This window comes from Stegostoma tigrinum, chromosome 1, assembly GCF_030684315.1.
Source record: "Stegostoma tigrinum isolate sSteTig4 chromosome 1, sSteTig4.hap1, whole genome shotgun sequence".
NCBI classification, from domain to species: domain Eukaryota; kingdom Metazoa; phylum Chordata; class Chondrichthyes; order Orectolobiformes; family Stegostomatidae; genus Stegostoma; species Stegostoma tigrinum.
The window spans coordinates 55,379,942-55,400,090 of record NC_081354.1 but is presented as its reverse complement, the minus strand read 5'-3'; the positions used below and the strand labels follow the sequence as shown (position 1 = coordinate 55,400,090).

General features: G+C 40.5%; 1 protein-coding gene across 6 annotated transcripts in view; it reads left to right on the top strand.

Annotated features, from left to right (window-relative positions):
* Nucleotides 1-20,149, top strand: part of LOC125451595 (SH3 domain and tetratricopeptide repeat-containing protein 1) — a 76,925-nt gene that overhangs the window by 42,969 nt on the left and 13,807 nt on the right. For all 6 annotated transcript variants that reach the window (XM_048528924.2, XM_048528905.2, XM_048528894.2 and 3 more), the window contains 4 exons: nucleotides 1,929-3,620; nucleotides 12,615-12,795; nucleotides 16,128-16,278; nucleotides 18,034-18,156. In XM_048528924.2, coding sequence (XP_048384881.1) covers nucleotides 1,929-3,620; nucleotides 12,615-12,795; nucleotides 16,128-16,278; nucleotides 18,034-18,156 — 2,147 coding nt within the window. The remainder of the gene's footprint in view (nucleotides 1-1,928; nucleotides 3,621-12,614; nucleotides 12,796-16,127; nucleotides 16,279-18,033; nucleotides 18,157-20,149) is intronic.

Below are 20,149 nucleotides of genomic sequence, written 5' to 3'. Positions count from 1 at the left end.
TTTCTTCCTTGCACTCTGTCAACCTAATTAGATTTGAACTTCCAAACATTCCCATCCCAACTTAACTCTTTATCCCTGAGCCCCAAGTTTACAGCTTGGTTATATTGAGCATCATGATGCATTGTCCTACACATCCGATCAAGGCCAGGCTACTGGTGCCTGTTGATAAGTGCTCTGCCCATAGTAACCTGTGCCCTCCCCATATGTCGAGTTGCTCACCTTTCAGAATTATTGTCATCTCTGCATTGCTTCCTATCCTCACACTTGACTTTAACAACTCCCCTACAAAAGCTGTACCCAAGCTAAGGGCACTGAGATGCATCTTGCTCTGATCGATGAGATGGGTGCCTGTCCCTGTGCACAGAGGCCTGGTAGCAGCATTACGAAAGGTGACTGTGAACTTCGAAGTACCCTATTGAAGTGATGCACTGTGTTACAATTGAGTCTGAGTTATGTCATTTGGATGTGATGAGCTTGGTTCCTCGCCAATGCCAACCTCCTGGATAGGGGAGGAACAGGGAATGCCCTTGAGATGTTGGGAATGCTGGCTGAGGTTTTCGCCCTTTAAAAACACTGGCAAGATGCAGCTGCAGATACCTGATCAGATTTTTGTGTTAGGAATTGACACTGTCCAGTTTTTCTCCGTTGCCTGGGAAACTAGCAACTCATTTTATAAATGAGATTTGGTAGTATTGGGTTGTTAATGCATGAAAATGGGCCCCTTCCCACTCACTCATGGAATTTTCATCTAGCTGTTAATACCTAGGGTGGAAAATCGGACACTTTCTTATGTAAAGAATCAAATTTTTCCATTCTCCTCATCTTTTCCCAATTGACTCACCTATGCTCGCGTTGTTGAGCATTGGGGAAACTGCTGTCCCTTACTTTCAGAAAGAGATTTGCAAAATTGAGCTTGGATTTTCTTCTCCTTTTTAAAGACCTAATCTTGGCCATGAGCTTCTGAGAGGAGTGGAAGTAAGTTATTTTCCCAAACTGCGATGTGCACTAAAGTGGTTGGATTCAACCTAGTCTACCTGACCTCCTGAATAAAGAAGATAAACCACAAAAATACTTGAGAAGGTAAAGCCTTATAATGGTTCCCTTCCAGAATTCCCAAATTAACCAAGTATGACCTAAGTTTCCCTCAAAATTTGTGTATTTGTAAAAGGTACTCAGCAATAGCAAATAATATTATTTAACAGCTTTTGGTAAGTGAGTTGGTAGAGATAATTGGTTAAAACTGAAGAATGATAATGAGGAGTGCTGCATGCTATAGAGAATATCTGAGACTGAGAATCTTGACTGTGCTGTTTATCTGGTTTGGGTGGTTCTTACCTTTTTGGTTAATAGCTTGGCTGTATAATTTCCTACGGCAGACCACTAGTTAACACATTTGTGCAACATAGATTTTGCAACTTATTTTAACAACTTTTTTTTTAAAAAAGGCACAAATTAATTGTATGTTGTCACTTTAACGGAAAATTGTTCCAGTTCTGGATGTCTGCATTGTGTAAAATATGACACATTAGGTTCAGAGGATAATGAACCCATTCCCACGTTGCTGTATGTTCTGCCTATAATGAAATGGTAAATGATCTCTTACTTCTGCGGCTGTTTTGACCAGTGTAAACTGAGCTGAATCTGAATGCCAGTTTTCTCAATGTTTTCTTAAACTAGACCCTTACAAGGCAATCCTATTTGTAAACTTTAGTGTCAAGCAATTTGTGGATAATTCTGTGTAGTTAAGTGTAAATGTAACTGTTTTGTGCACTGTGTGTATATTAAAAAAAATGAAAGTGTCCTTCTATAGCAGCATTGTAAAGTATTTGTGAAATAGGCTGCTACAAGGATCCCTGGCTTCTGCTTTGAATGTTTGAAGTTTTTTTCTTTTGTCGTGTGCAATTTAACAAACAATTATTTTCTTGCAGAAGAACAACAAACTCCAAGTAATCAAGAACCTGAGTTGTTAAAAATAAAGCTGAATAATGCTGTAAACAGGTTAGAGGAAAAGCCTATCCCTTCAGTCAACGAGGAACAATCTAATGAACAGGTTTCTATAAGTTGTGACCAAGAGGATGGACTTGACTCAGAGGAGCCTTGGTTGTGTGTAGGCCATACAGGAAACTTAGACAATCCGGAAATGTTCCACCATTTCTTAGTTATGCTCGATAATGAGGAATACAACAAGCACTTCAAACATCTGTATGACTCCTCTTTTTCATTTCTGATGTCCATCTTCTGTGGCTTTAGTGAAGAAGAAGTGGTTCATTATCTTGAGGTGGCAAGGGAGGCAGCAAGAAAGAGACAGATGGAGTGGGCCCAAACAAGAATTTGTTTTCTACTGGGCAGAATGTGTGCCAACAAGCTCAAGTACTCTCAAGCCAGAGTTTATTTTGAAGAAGCACTCTCTGTAATGAAGGGTCAATTTACTGATTTATTTCTCTTGATTGCTCTGTATACAAACCTTGTTGTTATATACTTGAAACAGAAAAACCAAGAGAAGTGCTCTGCCATTTTTGAGAAGATTGCATCCCTACTCTTGGGTATCCCAAACTACATCTGTACGACGGAGATGGAAGCTGAAGTTCTGAAATATGTTTTGGGGAAGGCAGTGCTGTCTGAAAATAAGCATGCTGAAGCAAGGGCATGCTTCCTTTTAGCTAAACTTCATATAAATCTTAAACAATATGAAGATGCATTGCCTTTCATTGAAAGACTACAGTTTTTAAGGAATATGTTAATGTTAGAGAGTAGGACTTCCTTAGACTTTCATTTTACATTAGGGTCACTATATTACCGAAAATGTCTGCCAAACCTTGCTATAAGCTGTGCCAAACTTTCATGCATTCGGCCTACTAGAACTTTAATGGACTGTTTGAGAGGTGCTAGCTTTATTATGAAAGGGACATCAAAGCTCTGTGGAATGGGTAGACTGTCTTCTACAATTCCAACACAAGTAGTACCCTACCTCAAATGGGCACTTTCATTAGCAAACTTACTCAAAAGGGACCATATTAGCCAAGCACTTTGCCACAGCTTGTCAGAAATTTACAAATTGCATGGAATGTATGGAGAAGCTATTCATTATATGAAAATGGCCATTAACACAGATGTATTCGCTAGTACAGAGGAGATGGTGCCTTTGCTCATTTCTTTTGCATGGTTGCACATTCTGAACAGCCAAGCTGCTAAAGCCGTTGTCTTTTTGAACACAATACTGGAGTTACCTTCTGTTCAGAGTTGCCGTACCCAACAGGGAATTGTTTACAATATGGTTGGTATCTCGATGAGAAGAATGAGGAATGTCAAAGAAGCCACTAAGAATTATCACCAAGCCCTGTCAATCTCTGTGGATTTGGGACTGAAATTTAACCAAGCTATTACAAATGCCAATTTTGGTTTGCTCTGCCTTTGGTCAAAGGCTTATCGAATTTCTGAACAATTTCTTTTAAAGTCCATTCATATCTTCTCTGAACTGACAAATGTTGCATCTGAAGAAAATTTTTTTCAGGTTCTGATTACACTGGGACAGTACTACATTGAAGAAGAATTAAAGGAAAATGGAATATTTTGTTATGAATGGGCACTTCTAATTGCACTGAAAGCAAATCTTATTGAAAGTAAGTATTTGCTTTTTTTAAACTGATCAAGTAATTTATGCTTTAGTTAGTCAAAACAGATACATTCTTATTATCATTAAAAGGCTTGAGGGACTAGCATTAAATGCTGACACAGTCCAAAATCCTCAGTGCAGGGCTCCATGTTTTGATACACCTCAGGAGCAGTTAGGACTTGAAACAAGGCCTCCTAGCCCAGAGGCAGGCATATTTCCTCTGTGCCACAAGTACCAATGGATGTAGAATATTTGGATTTCCAAAAGGCTCTTAAATATCTTTTGATTTTCATGTTACGGAAAGCGAATTTCACATTGGGTTTTTTGAAAGATGGCTGGAGTAAAGGAGGGACAAATAATGCTGCAGTTGATCAGGTCTTTGAGGCCAAAGCTGAAAGTACTCTGTGTAGTTTTTCCTTTCCTTCCATATCAAAATATACTAGCTGGGTAACTAATAGCTAGGGCTGTTTAGATCCTACCTCCACCGAAATCACCAGAAATCTCCCATTCCCTCCAACCTTCCAAAGCCACCTCTGCATAGCTGTAAGAATCCTGTACATTGATGTTCAATGATTGATCCATCCTGGTTAGAGAGCCTAGGACTAGGGGCTGTTACCTTTAGGATGGGGAATCAACCGTTCAAAACTGAGGAGCAGAATTTTTTCACTTAATTGTGAATCCTTGGAATCCGGTGTCAAAGGCCTGTGGCTGCTCAGTCATCAAGTGTTAATAAAGCTAAAACAGGCAGATTTTTGGTTGCTAGGGGAATCAAGAGAGGGAGGCAGGGGAGTACGATGGAAGTCAGATATCAGCTATGATACTGTTGAAAGTCAGAACAAGCTCAAAAGGCCTTATGTTCTACTCTTGCTTCAATCTCCTACTTATTTGACTTTGAAGCAGCCCAGATTTTCGAAAGGCCTGACAATTGTTATTTCGTAGTAGATGGGAATTGCCCACTGGGCTCCTGCAGAACCTCTATCGAACCAGATTCCAAAGGAATTGCTGGAAAATTGAAGATGCTGCTGGGAAAATCTTGAGTGTCTGGTACCCTCAAAGAATATATTTTATTTGGGGTATTTTGAGGGTTTTGATGAAATTAGTAAATTGGGACACCGGGAAAAGTTTTAAGTACATAGATCAATTCCAGAGTAACTATTGAACAGACTCCACCCTGACCTCTCACACCCCTCAAATATACTTAACTGTTGCCATGCTTTGGATCAGATCTCCCTGTACCAACTCCAGACCCAGCCTGTGTACTCGGGGTGCTGACCCTGCTCCTCCTTACCTGGCCAACCCTACCACTAACATCACTGCCCCCCCCCTCTTTTTTTCCTCTTCACCACCACGCCCATGCCCGCCCCCCCCTCCCCAATCCCCTGGACACAATTCCTCCCACCTACACTTGCCACCCTAAATGCTGATACCCTACCAAACTGCTAACCTTCCTCCTGGCACCATACCTCTAGTATCCTACTATTTACCTATTTGGCCTCCTACCTAATGTCTAACCAGATGAACCCTAGACAGCTTATATGCTACTTATCTGGTACCCTACCCCATATCTATCTGGCACCCTAACTCCACACTTGCCTTATGTATTTCATGTTTGACAGCAGCCAGCAGAGTGGCTGCCTGTGGACCTGTGATGTGGTTCTAATAGGTGTAAAGATAGCTGGGATACACCTGAAGGTGAAGTTGCAATTCTCCCCTACTCTTGATTTGCTACAATTGAGGCGGGTAAATCATCCAACTTCCTTCACCCAGCCCAGCCCACCCCATTCCCACTTGTTTCATGGCTTGATAAAGCAGTTTACAGCTGGAGGAGTGGAGTGGCACTGTGATATCACCACTATTTAGAGTCATAGCCATGCAGCACAGAAACAGACCCTTCGGTCCAACCAGTCCATGCTGAACATAATCCCAAGCTAAACTAATCCCACCTGCCTGCTCCTGGCCCATATCCCTTCAAACCTTTCCTATTTGTGTATATTTCCAAATGTCTCTTAAATGTTGTAATTGTGCCCACATCCATCACTTCCTCAGGAAGTTCATTCCACATGCAAACCACTCTGTGTTTTCAAAAAACAAGCTTTCCCTCGTGGTTTTTAAATCTCTCTCCTCTCCTCTTAATGTGTCCCCTAGTCTTGAAATCCTCCATCCTAGGGAAAGACATCTACCATTAATCCTATCTGTACCCTCATGATTTTAACTTCAAAAAGTTCACCTCTCAACCTTTTGCACTCTAGTGAAAACATTCCCAGCCTATTCAGCCTTTCGTTATAACTCAAACCTTCCACATCCAGCGGCATCCTGGCAAATTTCTTCAGCTTAATACGTTCCTACAACTGGGTGACCAGAACTGGACACTGCATTCTAGGAGAGGCCTCAGTAATGCCCTCGACAATCTCAACTCCTATACTCAAAGGACTGAGCACTGAAGGCAAGTGTGTCTCTTTAACCACCCTGTCTTTCTCTGATGCAAATGTCAAAGAATTATGTATCTGAACTCCTAGGTCCCTCTGCTCTACAACACTACCCAAGGCCCTGCTATTAATTGCATAAGTTCTACCTCTGTTTGTACCAAAATAAAATACTTCGCATTTATCCAGATACCCCTTTCCCTCACTACCTCTGCCCTGGCCCTGTCACTTCATTTTTTTTTTCATCTATGCTGCTCAATTAATGACAAACCCCTCTATCATGTTGAAGTAAGTTCTGATTTTTGTCACTTGCCTTTATAATTACTCTCAAGACTTCAAAGATAAACCATCAGTGAAATTGATGGAAGTCAGTCAGGACAAGTGGTGGCAAAAATATGAAGGGAATGCTAAGTATTTGTTTCTGCAATACTGCATACTTCACATGATTTGCGGTGTGTGTGCGTGTGTAATGACCTTGTCCAGACATGTATGGACTTCTTGATGTGCTTGTTTCTATGTTAATTAATTCAGTACTCACTTTGCCTGCAGCTGTGTTCCCCTATTAACACACTCCTTGCTGATGTAATTTTACTGGGACCCTTTTCTCTAATGTATGTGGCATCTATAAGTTTTTGATATCCTGTTGTGATTATATGATACTTGCTCTTTACTCTGATCACGGGAGTTTCACTGGTTGGAAGTGCAGACAATTTGAAATTAGTAACTAGTTATATTCGTCAAGACTGGTTACTTGGCAACAGCCACAATGCTGGTATTGTGAGATGATGCAGTACCCCTGCAATGTTTTCAAGTGGGGGTGGCAGAAAACTGGAGGCTCTGTTACTGCACAGCTCTGGCTAATGCACTGCAACGGTGTCTGATGACAGCAGTCTGCAATCCTACACAAAGGCAAACCTGCTATCCCAATCCTCTCAACTGCAGTGTGTTCATTAAACAGGTATTTGTCATGCTTGCACACAGTTCAATTGTTTCGACCATTCAGAGATGCCTCATATTATATCTCAGATGTCGTCTGGTGTGCAGCATGCTTACAGAAGCGCAGACTTGTGATGGGTTATCTGTAGTCTGCAGTCAGGATAACCCTGATATTGCGCAGGGTTCTGCTGAAATCTGCTATGACTTTAGTAGACCTACAAAATGATGGCAGAAATACCATAGAGTGGAAGAGGTACAAAACCTCAGGATCTACAATTTGGAAAGCAGAGTCAGAATAATGTGGTTTGTTTTCCACCTTATTTCATTCTTTAATCAGATCACATAGCATGCAGTATAAACTGTATTAATAATTGCATGGACCACTCAACAGATCTGGCAGCACCTATGTTTTGAAATATCGTTAATGTGAAATGTTAGCTTTGTTCATCTCTCCACAAATGTGCCTGATCTTCTGAATGTATCCAGCATTTCTGGTTTGCTTTTGAAACTTCAGATTTCCAGTTTCTGCAGTAGTTAGCTTTGTAACTGTTGCCACTCAACAAATTGGTGCAACAGGCACAAAAATATTGCATTCACTCTGAAACGTGAGCTTATTGACATGAGAAAAACACAGGGTAGTGGGGCAAGCTCAGCTGTTCCCTTTGAGTCTTCATGACGGCTGAGTGTAGATGGAGACAGGGGTCTCGGACATCTGGTCACATCTCCTTTTGGTGAGTTTTGTGGTGAAGCTAACAGTATGAAACTATTCTCGGTTACTTTAAATAATTATTTCAAATTGTTCCTGAGTCTTTTATGTGTTACAAATCTATCATTTTTCTGCTGTCTTGCAAAGATAGCAGGGAGTTTAAACAAAACAGTTTTGTCAGCTCTGGCTGCTGTGACACCTGAAGTATGAAACAGGAGGTTTGTCTTTTGTTCAATTTAGGCTGCAACTACGATAAAAGCTAATAATTATCATTGGAAAACAGGAGCAAATTATTCGCAGAGTTAATGGTGTTTAATATGCACCTAGAACTCACTTTTCATAGTCTTTAAAGCTTTTTACTGCTAACTTGTCAACACTTTTTGGGATAAGAGGTACAAAATAGTAGAATAATGTGCTGTTGCTGTCTGTTGGCTGCCTTCCTGAGTTTATGTATATCTGAACCGGACAGATGAAAATGTAGTTCTAACTGGTTTGTGATCACAATGACAAACGCTAAGAAAGAACAAAGAAACCTACAGCACAGGATAGGCCCTTCGGCCCTCCAATCCTGTGCCAATCAAGATCCTCTGTCTAAGCTGTCATCTATTTTCTAACGGTCTGTGTCCATTTGCTCCCTGCCCATCCATGTACCTGTCCAGATACATCTTAAAAAACGCTAATGTGTCTGCGTCTACCACCTCCGCGGGCAATGCGTTCCAGGCGCCCTCCACCCTCTGTGCAAAGAACTTTCCACGCATATCTCCCTTAAACTTTCCTCCTCTCACTTTGAACTCATGACCCCTAGTAATTGAGTCCCCCACACTTTGGGGGGGTGGGGGGAAGCTTTTTGGTATCCACCCTGTCTATACCCCTCATGATTTTTAGACCTCAATCAGGTCGCCCCTCAATCTCCGTCTTTCTAATGAAAATAATCCTAATCTACTCAACCTCTCCTTCATAGCTAGCACCCTCCATACCAGGCAACATCCTGGTGAACCTCCTCTGCACCCTCTCCAAAGCATCCACATCCTTTTGGTAATGCAGCGACCAGAACTGTACACAGTACTCCAAACGTGGCTGAACCAAAAGTCCTATACAACTGCATCATGACCTGCCAACTCTTGTACTCAATACCCCACCCAATGAAGGAAAGCATGCCATATGCCTTCTTGACCACCCTACTGACCTGCGTTGTCACCTTCAGGGAACAATGGACCTGAACACCCAGATCTCTCTGTTCATCAATTTCCACTAGGACTTTTCCATTTACTGTATAGTTCGCCCTTGAATTTGATCTTCCGAAATGCATCACCTTGCATTTGCCCGGATTGAACTCCATCTGCCATTTATCTGCCCAACTCTCCAGTCTATCTATATTCTGCTGTAATTTCTGACAGCCCCCTTCACTATCAGCTACTCCACCAATCTTAGTGTCATCAGAAAACTTGCTGATCAGACCACCTACACCTTCCTCCAAATCACTTATATATATCACAAACCACAGTGGTCCCAGCACAGATCCCTGTGGAACACCACTGGTCACAGGTCTCCAATTTGAGAAACTCCCTTCTACTACTACTCTGTCTCCTGTTGCCTAGCCAGTTTTTTTTATCCATCTAGCTTTGATCCAGCTGGCACACCCTGGGCCCCATGTGATTTCACTTTCTCCATCAGCCTGCCATGGGGAACCTATCAAACGCCTTACTGAAGTCCGTGTATATGACATCTACGGCCTTTCCCTCATCAATCAACTTTATCACGTCCTCAAAGAATTCTATTAAGTTGGTAAGACATGACCTTCCCTGTACAAAACCATGTTGCCTATCACTGATAAGCCCATTTTCTTCCAAATAGGAATAGATCATATCCCTCAGTATCTTCTCCAGTCGCTTCCCTACCACTGACGTCAGGCTCACCAGTCGATAATTACCTGGATTATCCTTGCTGCCCCTTTTTAAACAAGGGGACAACATTAGCAAGTCTCCAGTCCTCTGGGACCTCACCTGTGTCTAAGGACACTGCAAAGATATCTGTTAGGGCCCCGGCTATTTCCCCTCTTGCTTCCCTCAGTAATCTGGGATAGATCCCATCCGGACCTGGGGACTTGTCTACCTTAATGTCGTTTAGGATACCTAACACTTCCTCCTTCCTTATGTCAACTTGACCTAGACTAAGCAAACATCTATCCCTAACCTCAACATCCGTCATGTCCCTCTTCTTGGCGAATACCGATGCAAAGTACTCGTTAAGAATGTCACCCATTTTCTCTGACTCAGCATATAACTTTCCTTCATTGTCCTTAAGTGGGCCAATCCTTTCTCTAATTACCCTCTTGCTCTTTATATATGAATAAAAAGCTTTGGGATTTTCCTTAACCATGTTTTCCAGCAATATCTCATGTCCTCTCTTAGCCCTCTTAATCCCTTTTTATCAGATTCGCTCTACATTCCAGATATTCTTGCAAAGCTTCGTCTGTCTTCAGTCGTCTAGACCTCATGTATGCTTCCTTTTTTCTCTTGGCTAGTCTCTCAATTTCACCTGTCATCCATGGTTCCCTAACCTTGCCTTTTCTATTCCTCATTTTCACAGGAACATGTCTCTCCTGCATGCTAATCAACCTCTCCTTAAAAGCCTCCCACATATCAAATGTGGATTTACCTTCAAACAGTTTCTCCCAATCTACATTCCTCAGATCCTGCCGAATCTTGGTATAGTTGGCCTTCCCCCAGTTTAGTACTCTTCCTTTAGGACCACTCCTATCCTTGTCCATGAGTATTGTAAAACTTAACGGAATTGTGGTCACTATTTCCAAAGTAGTCCCCTACTGTAATATCAACCACCTGGCCGGGTTCATTCCCCAGCACCAGGTCCAGTATGGCCCTTTCCCGAGTTAGACTACATACATACTGCTCTAGAAAACCCTCCTGGACACACCTTACAAATTCTGCTCCGTCTTGACCCCTAACACTGAGTGAATCCCAGTCAATGTTGGGAAAATTAAAATCTCCCATCACCACCACCACCCTGCTTCTCCTACACCTTTCCATTATCTGTTTACATATTTGTACCTCTATCTCCCGCTCGCTGTTGGGAGGCCTGTAGTACAGCCCCAGCATTGTTACTGCACCCTTCCTATTTGACTTCTACCCATATTGCTTCACTGCTTGAGCCCTCCATGGGGCCCTGCTTCAGTGCGGCTGTGATATTGTCTTTGACCATTACTGCAACTCCTCCACCCGTAGAACATAGAACATTACAGCACAGTACAGGCCCTTCGGCCCTCGATGTTATGGCGACCTGTCATACCGATCTGAAGCCCATCTAACCTACACTATTCCATGTACGTCCATATGCTTATCCAATGATGCCTTAAATGTACCTAAAGTTGGCAAATCTACTACCGTTGCAGGCAAAGCATTCCATTCCCTTACTACTGAGTAAAGAAACCACCTCTGACATCTGTCCCATATCTTTCACCCCTCAATTTGAAGCTACGCCCCCTTGTGCTCGCCGTCACCATCCTAGGAAAAAGGCTCTCCCTATCCGCCCTATCTAACCCTCTGATTTTGCCTCCCTCTCTATCCCACCTGAAGCATCGATATCCTGGGACAACTAGTTGCCAGTCATGCCCTTCCCTCAACCAAGTCTCAGTAATAGCAATAACATCATACCTCCAGGTACCGATCAAAGCCCTAAGCTCATCTGCCTTGTCTACTACACTTCTCACATTAAAACAAATGCACCTCAGACCACCTGTCCCTTTGTGTTCATCATCTGCTCCCCGACTACTGTTCCCTTTAGTCACACTGACTCCGTTATCTAGTTCCCTACAGGCTTTCGTTTCTACCTCTTTTCTGTCCAATATTTGGTTCCCATTCCCCTGCCACATTAGTTTAAACCCTCCCCCACAGCATTAGCAAAAGCACCCCCAAGGCCATTGGTTCCAGTCCGGTTCAGGTGTAGACCGTCCAATTTGTAATAGTCCCACCTTCCCCAGAACCGGTTCCAATGTCCCAAAAATCTGAACCCCTCCCTCCTACACCATCTCTCAAGCCACGCATTCATCCTAGCTATTCTTTCATTTCTGGTCTGACTAGCACATGGCATTGGTAGCAATCCTGAGATTACTGCCTTTGAGGCCCTACTTTTTAACTTGGCTCCTAACTCCCTAAATTCTGCTTGTAGGACCTCATCCCGTTTTCTGCCTATATCATTGGTGCCTATATGCACCACGACAACTGGCTGTTCACCCTCCCCCTTCAGAATGTTCTGCAGCCGATCGGAGACATCCCTGACCTGTGCACCTGGGAGGCAACATACCATTCGGGAGTCCCGTTTTCGACCGCAGAACCGCCTGTCTACTCCCCTTACAATTGAATCCCCAATGACTATCGCCCTTCCACTCTTTTTTTCCTGCCCTTCTGTACAGCAGAGCCAGCCATGGTGCCGTGAACCTGGCTACTGCTGCCTTCCTCTGGTGAGCCATCTCCCTAACAGTATTCAAAACGGAATACCTGTTTTGGTCTTTCTTCTCTTGTCGTCCTTTTGGATTAGCTTGTGAAATTAATGTCCAAGCATACAAGAGCTCGTGTGCAAAAATGTGGAGGAACAGACTATAGGAAACAGTGCATGTTGTTCTCATGGCAATAAATCAGTGTTACTCAATCGTCTCACCATTGTGATACTGTTTGGAATATTTGGACCTGCTGCCAAGTGAAAATAGAGAGTTTGTCTCTGGGTTAGTTCTTGCAACTGAGTGAACTAATGCTTTCGATCTTGTTGTCATCCTACTGCATGTATGGGATCTGTAATAATATATGGTGTGCAAATTTGGTTTAAAACTTTTTGGAAGATTTGGAAACGGTAAGGCAGTCATTATCCTTTATTCTCCAGCACCTTCGGCTCTTTTTGCTTGAGTTTTTGTTTTTGTATCTAGGGCAAGTACGAGCCACTCGGTTGCTATGTCAGTTTTACAACTCAGTCCTACCTAATGAGGCCCAGTGCATCATCTACAATGAGTTTCTGCTCCACCTCGCTCGTAAACTGGCGAACAAAGAACTGGAGGGACATGTTTTGCAGAACACCAGTCAGCTTTACCTCAACCTGGGAACGGAAAGGTAAAGGAGATTAACCAAGTGATGCTCAGTTATTGTGATTGATTCCACTGGTGTGTGGTGATGGGGGAATCATTTTTTTTTGTACACAAATTTATTATTCTGCATCCTGTAAACTTTGCAAATTTATCACGAGTGTTCTAATAATTACTGGGTCTCCAACTTTGCATTTCTAAAAAGCCAAAGAGGAATTTGGTGCAAATTTATGTTCATGCCTTTTTTAGGTGGTGAATGAATGATTTTTTTTTTTTACCTACTGGGGCTCCAACAACAAGATATTTTCCTTACAGAAAGAGACTGTATTCTCTGGCAGTTGAGCAGCTACCTTTTTAAACAACTACAACCCACTGCACCAGGTGGTCTGTTGCAGAAAATCTCCACCTCTAACTCTGCAATACACCCACAAGCCTGTCTCTGAATTCATGACTGGAACATTGTTTGGGTCAGGCATATGTCGCCTCCTAAAATGGCCCAAAATTTTAGCTGATAAGTACACTGACCTGAGATGTTAATTTGGTTAAAGCAGAAGTTCATTGTTACAGAAATTCCTGGAAAAGCTCAGTAGGCCTGGCAGCATCAGTGGGAAGAAAGCACGGTTAGTGTTTTGAGTCCAGTTCTGGGAGAGAAGATCCAATTGAAATATATAAGATGCTAAAGAAGATGACAAAGCACGTGTAGATGGGATGTTTTTCACATGGGGCAATCTAAAGCGAGAGGTCATAATTTTAGGATAGGGAGCAGCAGATTTAAAACAGACAAGGAAAAATTACTACTCTCAAATGGCCTTGAATCTGTGGAATTCACTATCCCAACATGCAGTGGACACTGGGACATTGAATAAATTTAAGGAGGAAATAACCCTTTAACCCACTACTAATTTAAAAGTCTATGGGGAGCAGGCAGGAAAGTGAAGTTGAGGTTGAGATGAGATCATCAGCCATGGGTTGTATTAAATGGCGGAGTGGGCGTGAGGGCCGAATTGCTGGCTCATATTTCATATTGTACATTCTAGTGAATAAGTAGTTAATGTATTTAGATCTGTACCTAGGCAATAGATTGACTGCCCCAACCCCTTTTAATGTAATAATGAAATACTCCCGTCTGCCCAACTTTTCATTCGATCATAGGATGAGGACATCACTGGCTGGGCCAGCATTTATTGCTCACACCTAATTGCCAAGAGGGCAGTGAAGAGTCAACAACACTGTTGCGGGACTAAGTCACACAAAGATGGAAGGAAATCTAAAGGATGTTTATGGATCCAATGGGTTTTCCCCCAACAATTGGAAACAGTTTTGTGGTCATAATTAGAATCTTAATTCCAGGATTTTAAATTCCACAACCTGCCATGATGGATTTGAACCCGGGTCCTCAGCACATTAACTGGGTCTCTGGATTAATAATCTATTATTAATACCACTAGGCCATTCCTCCCTGAAAGTATACCATTTGATTATACCAGTTGCAACAAGATTGGGTTGGTATGTTTGGTATCATAGTCATTTCATGGCGAAACACCACTGAACTTCAGAGTTGTATGAAATGTTTTGTCTAACAGATTTAAAAGAAATAGTGTCTGTGTATGTGTATACGCATACAACATCCTGGAGTTTTTAAGAAAAATGTTAATGTTTAAAGTGATCTGTGAAACCATTCAGCGGACAAAACTCCATGGGTGGAGTGTGTACATTTTTGTCACATTGGCTTTAGGGACTAGCATAATCTGCAGTAGGTTTGCAGCAACCTTGTTATGCATTGAACCTCAAGAAAGGGACACTGGAGGAGACTAAAAGCATCTTTAAAAGCAATTGAATTTCAGTTTCAGTGTATTCTTGAAAAGAGCTTTGATTTGTAATAATAAGTGAAGAGCTTTTTATCTTAACTGACTACGAAGCAGAAACATAAGTTTTTTTTGTGGTGTTACATGTATCGATTACTACAATCAAATGTAGATTGACATGTCCTCCTATTGTTTTCCTATTGGTAAATTTTAAATGGAGAAGAAAAAGTTGAATGTTTGCAATAGAATTTTATGTATGTTTTTAGTGTATCTTATTTGCTGGGTGTAGTTAGATAGGCAGAAGCAATTTTTATATTTTCTTTGTCTATAGCAAGGCATCAGAGCAAACTGGATTTATGAAATAAAATATTGAACATATTCCACATCAAGAGTAGTGTTTTTAGTTTTGCCATTCCCCTCCCAAGTGGTGTGCAGTTTTTCAGCATCTCCCAATGGGGACAAGTCTGGGTATTTTATACATAATGAGCAATAGAATACTGAGGGTTCTGGAAATCTGAAATCAAAGCAGTAAAGGCTGGCTAGGTGGAGGATGAAATGGAGTTGATTTTTGCAGGCTCAAGCATTTCCAGCATTTCCGTTTTTGGTTCCAAGTATTTACAAATTTTTTTAGTAAATACTCTACTCTGTATGTAACACTCAATCAAAATCTCTGGAAGAATATTATAAAGTTTCAATGCTTAATTTATTTAAACTGATCTCTGGTTACTGATTTGATTTAATGAATAATTATACCTTTGTATGTATGACACTGTGTGTTTCACATACATATATAAATATGTGCATATGCTTGCACCCACCCCTACATGGTGTAAGGAGTTAGTGAGTTTTGAGAAGATTTGTAGCTCAGGTTGAGGTTCTGGATGTGAGTTTGCTCGCTGAGCTGGAAGGTTAGTTTTCAGACGTTTCGTCACCATTCTAGGTAACATCAGTGAGCCTCCGACGAAGCGCTGGTGTTATGTCCAGCTTTCTATTTATCTGTTTAGGTTTCCTTGGGTTGGTGATGTCATTTCCTGTTCTTTTTCTCAGGGGATGGTAGATTGATTTGGAGCCAATGTGTTTGTTGATGGAGTTCCGGTTGGAATGCCATGCTTCTAGGAATTCTCGTGCATGTTTCTGTTTGGCTTGTCCTAGGAGTATTTTTGCTCCTCAAGGAGACCTTGCTAATTTTACTATTTGGAAGAAGGGTCCCGACCCAAAACGTCAGCTTTCCTGCTCCTCTGATGCTGCTTGGCCTGCTGTGTTCATCTAGCCACACACTCTGTTATCTCAGAATCCAAGTGAACTTGACCATGAATGTTCTTTTAGTTTGTGTAAAATTTTGTAAATGATTTTGCTTTGATTTTATGAAAAGTTCTGTACTGCAGAAATGCCCTATTAGAATTGTCTTGCGATTGTATTAAAAGGAGTTTATGTATGACCATTGCAATCAGGAATTGTTCACTTTTTATTGTCCCATAATGCAGTGTTGAACAGACAATGTGGTAATTTGATATACCACCTAATCTGGTAATGCAGTTTGCCTTTATAAATTCAGGGCATTCCGATCAGCACTGGAGTATACCAAACGGAGCCTTGGAATCTTCATAGATCTGGAGAAGAAGGAGAAGGAAGCATATGCTTGGCTGCAGGCTGGGAAGATATATTACATGCTGGGAGAAAATGAACTGGTGGATATGTACATACAGGTAAAATATAATAATTTGAAACAAATCAGGAGACATATTAATCTAAATGGTCTATTTTCTCTTTTATGCATAACTAGATACTAATGTTAGTAAATGTGATCAAGTGCTGGGCACTACCTCTTCACAACAATCCACCACAAAATGTACAGTTTATGTACAAACTCCTCGTTTCTCCAAATGAAATATTTATAATTCATTATTTTCAGGTCTGCCAAATTATGAGACCAAGAACTCTCACCAGTCCATATTTTCCTTTTTTTTAAAAAATGTTTTGTTTTGCAGGTTTGCAGTTGTTCCTCACTGAAACAGCTCAATGGTCATTTTTCTAGCTGCATCCCCTTTCGAATTAATCACAAATGTGGCTTTGCATTTATATCTCTGCCATTCAGAGAGAAATTGTGTTTTAGAGACCAACCAGCAATGTGGTCTACATTTTTATTCATGGTGATGTATTAAGGGTATCTTTTCTCCTTTTGATGCTTCATTATCTGTACTTTTGTGCAAGATCAAAGAGAATGCTAAAATCAATTATCATAACCTCAATTTACGGCTTTTGATTATTGGAGTATGGACCTCAGCTTAGCAGCTGAAAGTCATTGATCAGAGCAGTTTCACTGATGTACATCATTTTAGTGCCATCATTACTCCTTTTTGTCATAAGTATTGGAATAAAGGAATACCTCTTATTAATTCATTTTCTATTCAACATTTCAGTACTACCATCATAACAAATAAATGGCTATTGCATTCACTGAAAGACAAATTATAAAGGGGACCAAGACTTTTTTTTAATAATGAAAAGACCATGCTGATCAGTTGACGAGTGCATGCTGGTAGAGAAATTGTAGTAGCAAATGTACCAGGTGATGATGACTGACAGTTAATTGCCACATTATAATTTAAATTTAAACCAGGCAGGTTGACTCCTTTAAGGGGATATAAAGTATCTTATGGCATTCTTTCAAAGAAGAGCCAAGGAATTTCCTCTTTAGACATGACCAGCGTTTTATCATTCATTTAGCACCATTAACCTAACACAATTTAGCAAATTTGGCTAAGGCTGTTCTCCCTGCTTAAAAGATGATTAAGGTATTGCAAATGATCTATTTGATAGAGTTGATAAGGATGGTAGTCATTAAATAAAGACATGTCTTTAAAGTAAATGATAAAATATCTAGAGGCAAGAAAGGGTGAATTTTTTTGGAAGCTGTTAACTTATAGTTGCAGTACACTTGTTTTAATGTATCAGAAGCACGTTTAATAACTTTCAAAAGGAAGATAGTTACCACACATTAAGGAGAAAAATTAGCATGGCCATGGGGAAATATAACCATCTAACTTTCAGAGTTGATGAATCGAATGAACATCAGGGTTCCTGATTTTGTTTAGGACATACAAAAAAGATAGGACCAGCTTCTTTAATCGGCTGATGAGTAAATGCAGCATCCAATGTGTTATGGGATCATACAAATGAGAGATGCTTTAGATTTTACTCCACTCTACTCAGGAAGTAATGTCATGGAACAATGATTCAGCGATCCTTGCTGGAAAATGCACATATTTTAGATGTTAGATAAGACTGGGAGAGCCCTGCAGAGTATCATCTCAGATCATATATTTGAGTCATTTAACTTTCTCACAGTTCAGTACAGTATTGAACAAATGTCAACCTGTTCAGGATATAGTTGGGCTGTAAGAAGATTTGCAACGTGATAATGCTGATTTATGCAAATATTTTGTATTACAAAAATTAAGGTTGCTCAAGATGCTGCAGTGAGTACTGAAAATTTGGACTTCGCACTGGAAATTTTTGAAGCAGCTGGAAATGTGTTTTTTGATGGGCCTGGGGACAGAGAGAAAGCTATATCATTCTTTAGAGTAAGTACGTTCTCTTGTACTGTAAGACTTCATTCATCTTATACTTTGCTCTTCTGGAAATCAAATTTATATATAACATGATCAATTTTAGTGCGGTCCTGTGATTCCAAAAACACGGGATCAGGCCTCCTTATTTGGTGAACCAAAATTTGGGTGGAATGTTCTGAGATCAATTTTATCAGATTTCAAATTTCAGTTGGAGAAAGTCCATTGGCAAGTGTTTATTCCAGCATATGATGATTATGGGGCATGTCTGAGAGAGAATTCTTGCGGAATATCGAAACTATGATGTTGACCAAAAAACCGTCCACTGGCCAGAGTTTCTTTATGGTCTACTTAAAGCCCTAGAACTTCCTGAGAGAAAAATAACCAATCGTAGAAGTGACTGGTTACTTTGCAAAAAAGTACTGTTTATTTCACTAAGGAATTTTTTTTAAAATGCCATGGAATTAAAACCAGAAAATGTTGAAAATAGTCAACTGGGCAGGTGACACCTGTGGAGAGAGAAGCAGCAACCAATTCTTTCCATCCATTGATGTGGCCAGACCTGCTGATTTTATTCCTGTCATCTTCTGGGGGTTTTTATAGATTTCCAGCATTCGCAGTATTTTGCTTTTTTTTTTCCCCCCTCCAGGTCTGTCCGTGACCTGCAACCCCCCCATTGAAACAGTGCAACACTGCACTGGCTGGGACGGAGTACAGATCACTTACTCTGTTACTACAAGTGAAGGTCGCTCTCTCTAACTATCACCTCAAACTCCCCTGGCTCTGGACTTTGAGATAGGATTCCCACACCAGTATACTTGTGGTAGCAAGTTGGTATGGGTGTTTACCTGATTTTGGATATTTTTTAAAGAAGGAGTTGAGATGAGATATCCTATATTCATATTTATGAAGGTGCTATTATGTTGGTAGATACAGTAATCTCAGGAATGCCTGCTTTGTCATACATTTTGAGAACTTCTGTAGGAAGCTTTTTTCATAAAATACAAAAAGAAATTGATTTATGTAAAGACTGATTGCTCTGTATTTATGAAATGGAGCTAAGTTGTGTCAATGAAGGTGCAGTACCTACCAACCGTGAGCTACTTGAATGGCAGACAGACTTGAGTCTGAGTGATCTATTCCTATTCTTAATATTAATCTTCCCGCAGCTCAAAACTTCAAACTTTTTTTATTTCCTTGTTTTTTTTCCATACGACAATTTTTGTAGGATTTTAAATCATGGCATCACTAAACAATTACTCTTTGATTTACCTTATCTCCTCTGTGCAAGCATGTTTGCTTATGGACTTGGGTTCTATAACAAATCATCTGAAAAATCCACAAGTATTGAAGAACTGTTTGTACTGCAGAGAAAATGCTTGTCTGCACAGAAGTATTTATTTCGTAGCTTTTTATAAACTGCAATGCCTTGTGATAAAAGTTGCATTTTTCTGATATGATGTGAATTTACATTATTTTCTACCTTATTATGCACCCTGCAGTATTTTGTACCTGTACTTGTATATTTATATACAGTATAGTTACATGCACACTTGAGTCTGTGCCTATAAAGGCTGTTGTCCATCCTTCTGAATTAAAAGGCATTTAGAATAAAAAAAATCTTGTTATTGTGCTCATTCTTTAAAAGAACAGTCATTCTTAATCCTATCCTCATGCTGTTTGTTTATCGCCCAAGAAACTCCTTATCTTCCAGCATCTGTCAACTATGCTTCAAAATTGTTTATGAAACAGTTCCCACTTCCTTTCCAAGTATAGTATTGTTGATCCCAACAACTGAATGGGAAAAACAAACTTCTAAATTCTTTCTCCAGATATTTTTCAGCATGCTTTTAAATCTATGGTCTCTTGTTGATCCATATTCCAGTGAAATATTACAATAACATAAACTACTCTATTGAATCATCTCTTAAACTTCTGTTTGTTTGAAGAAAAACAGTCCTGATTTTTCCAATAACTCCTGATGAGATAAATCATTCATCCCTGGTAT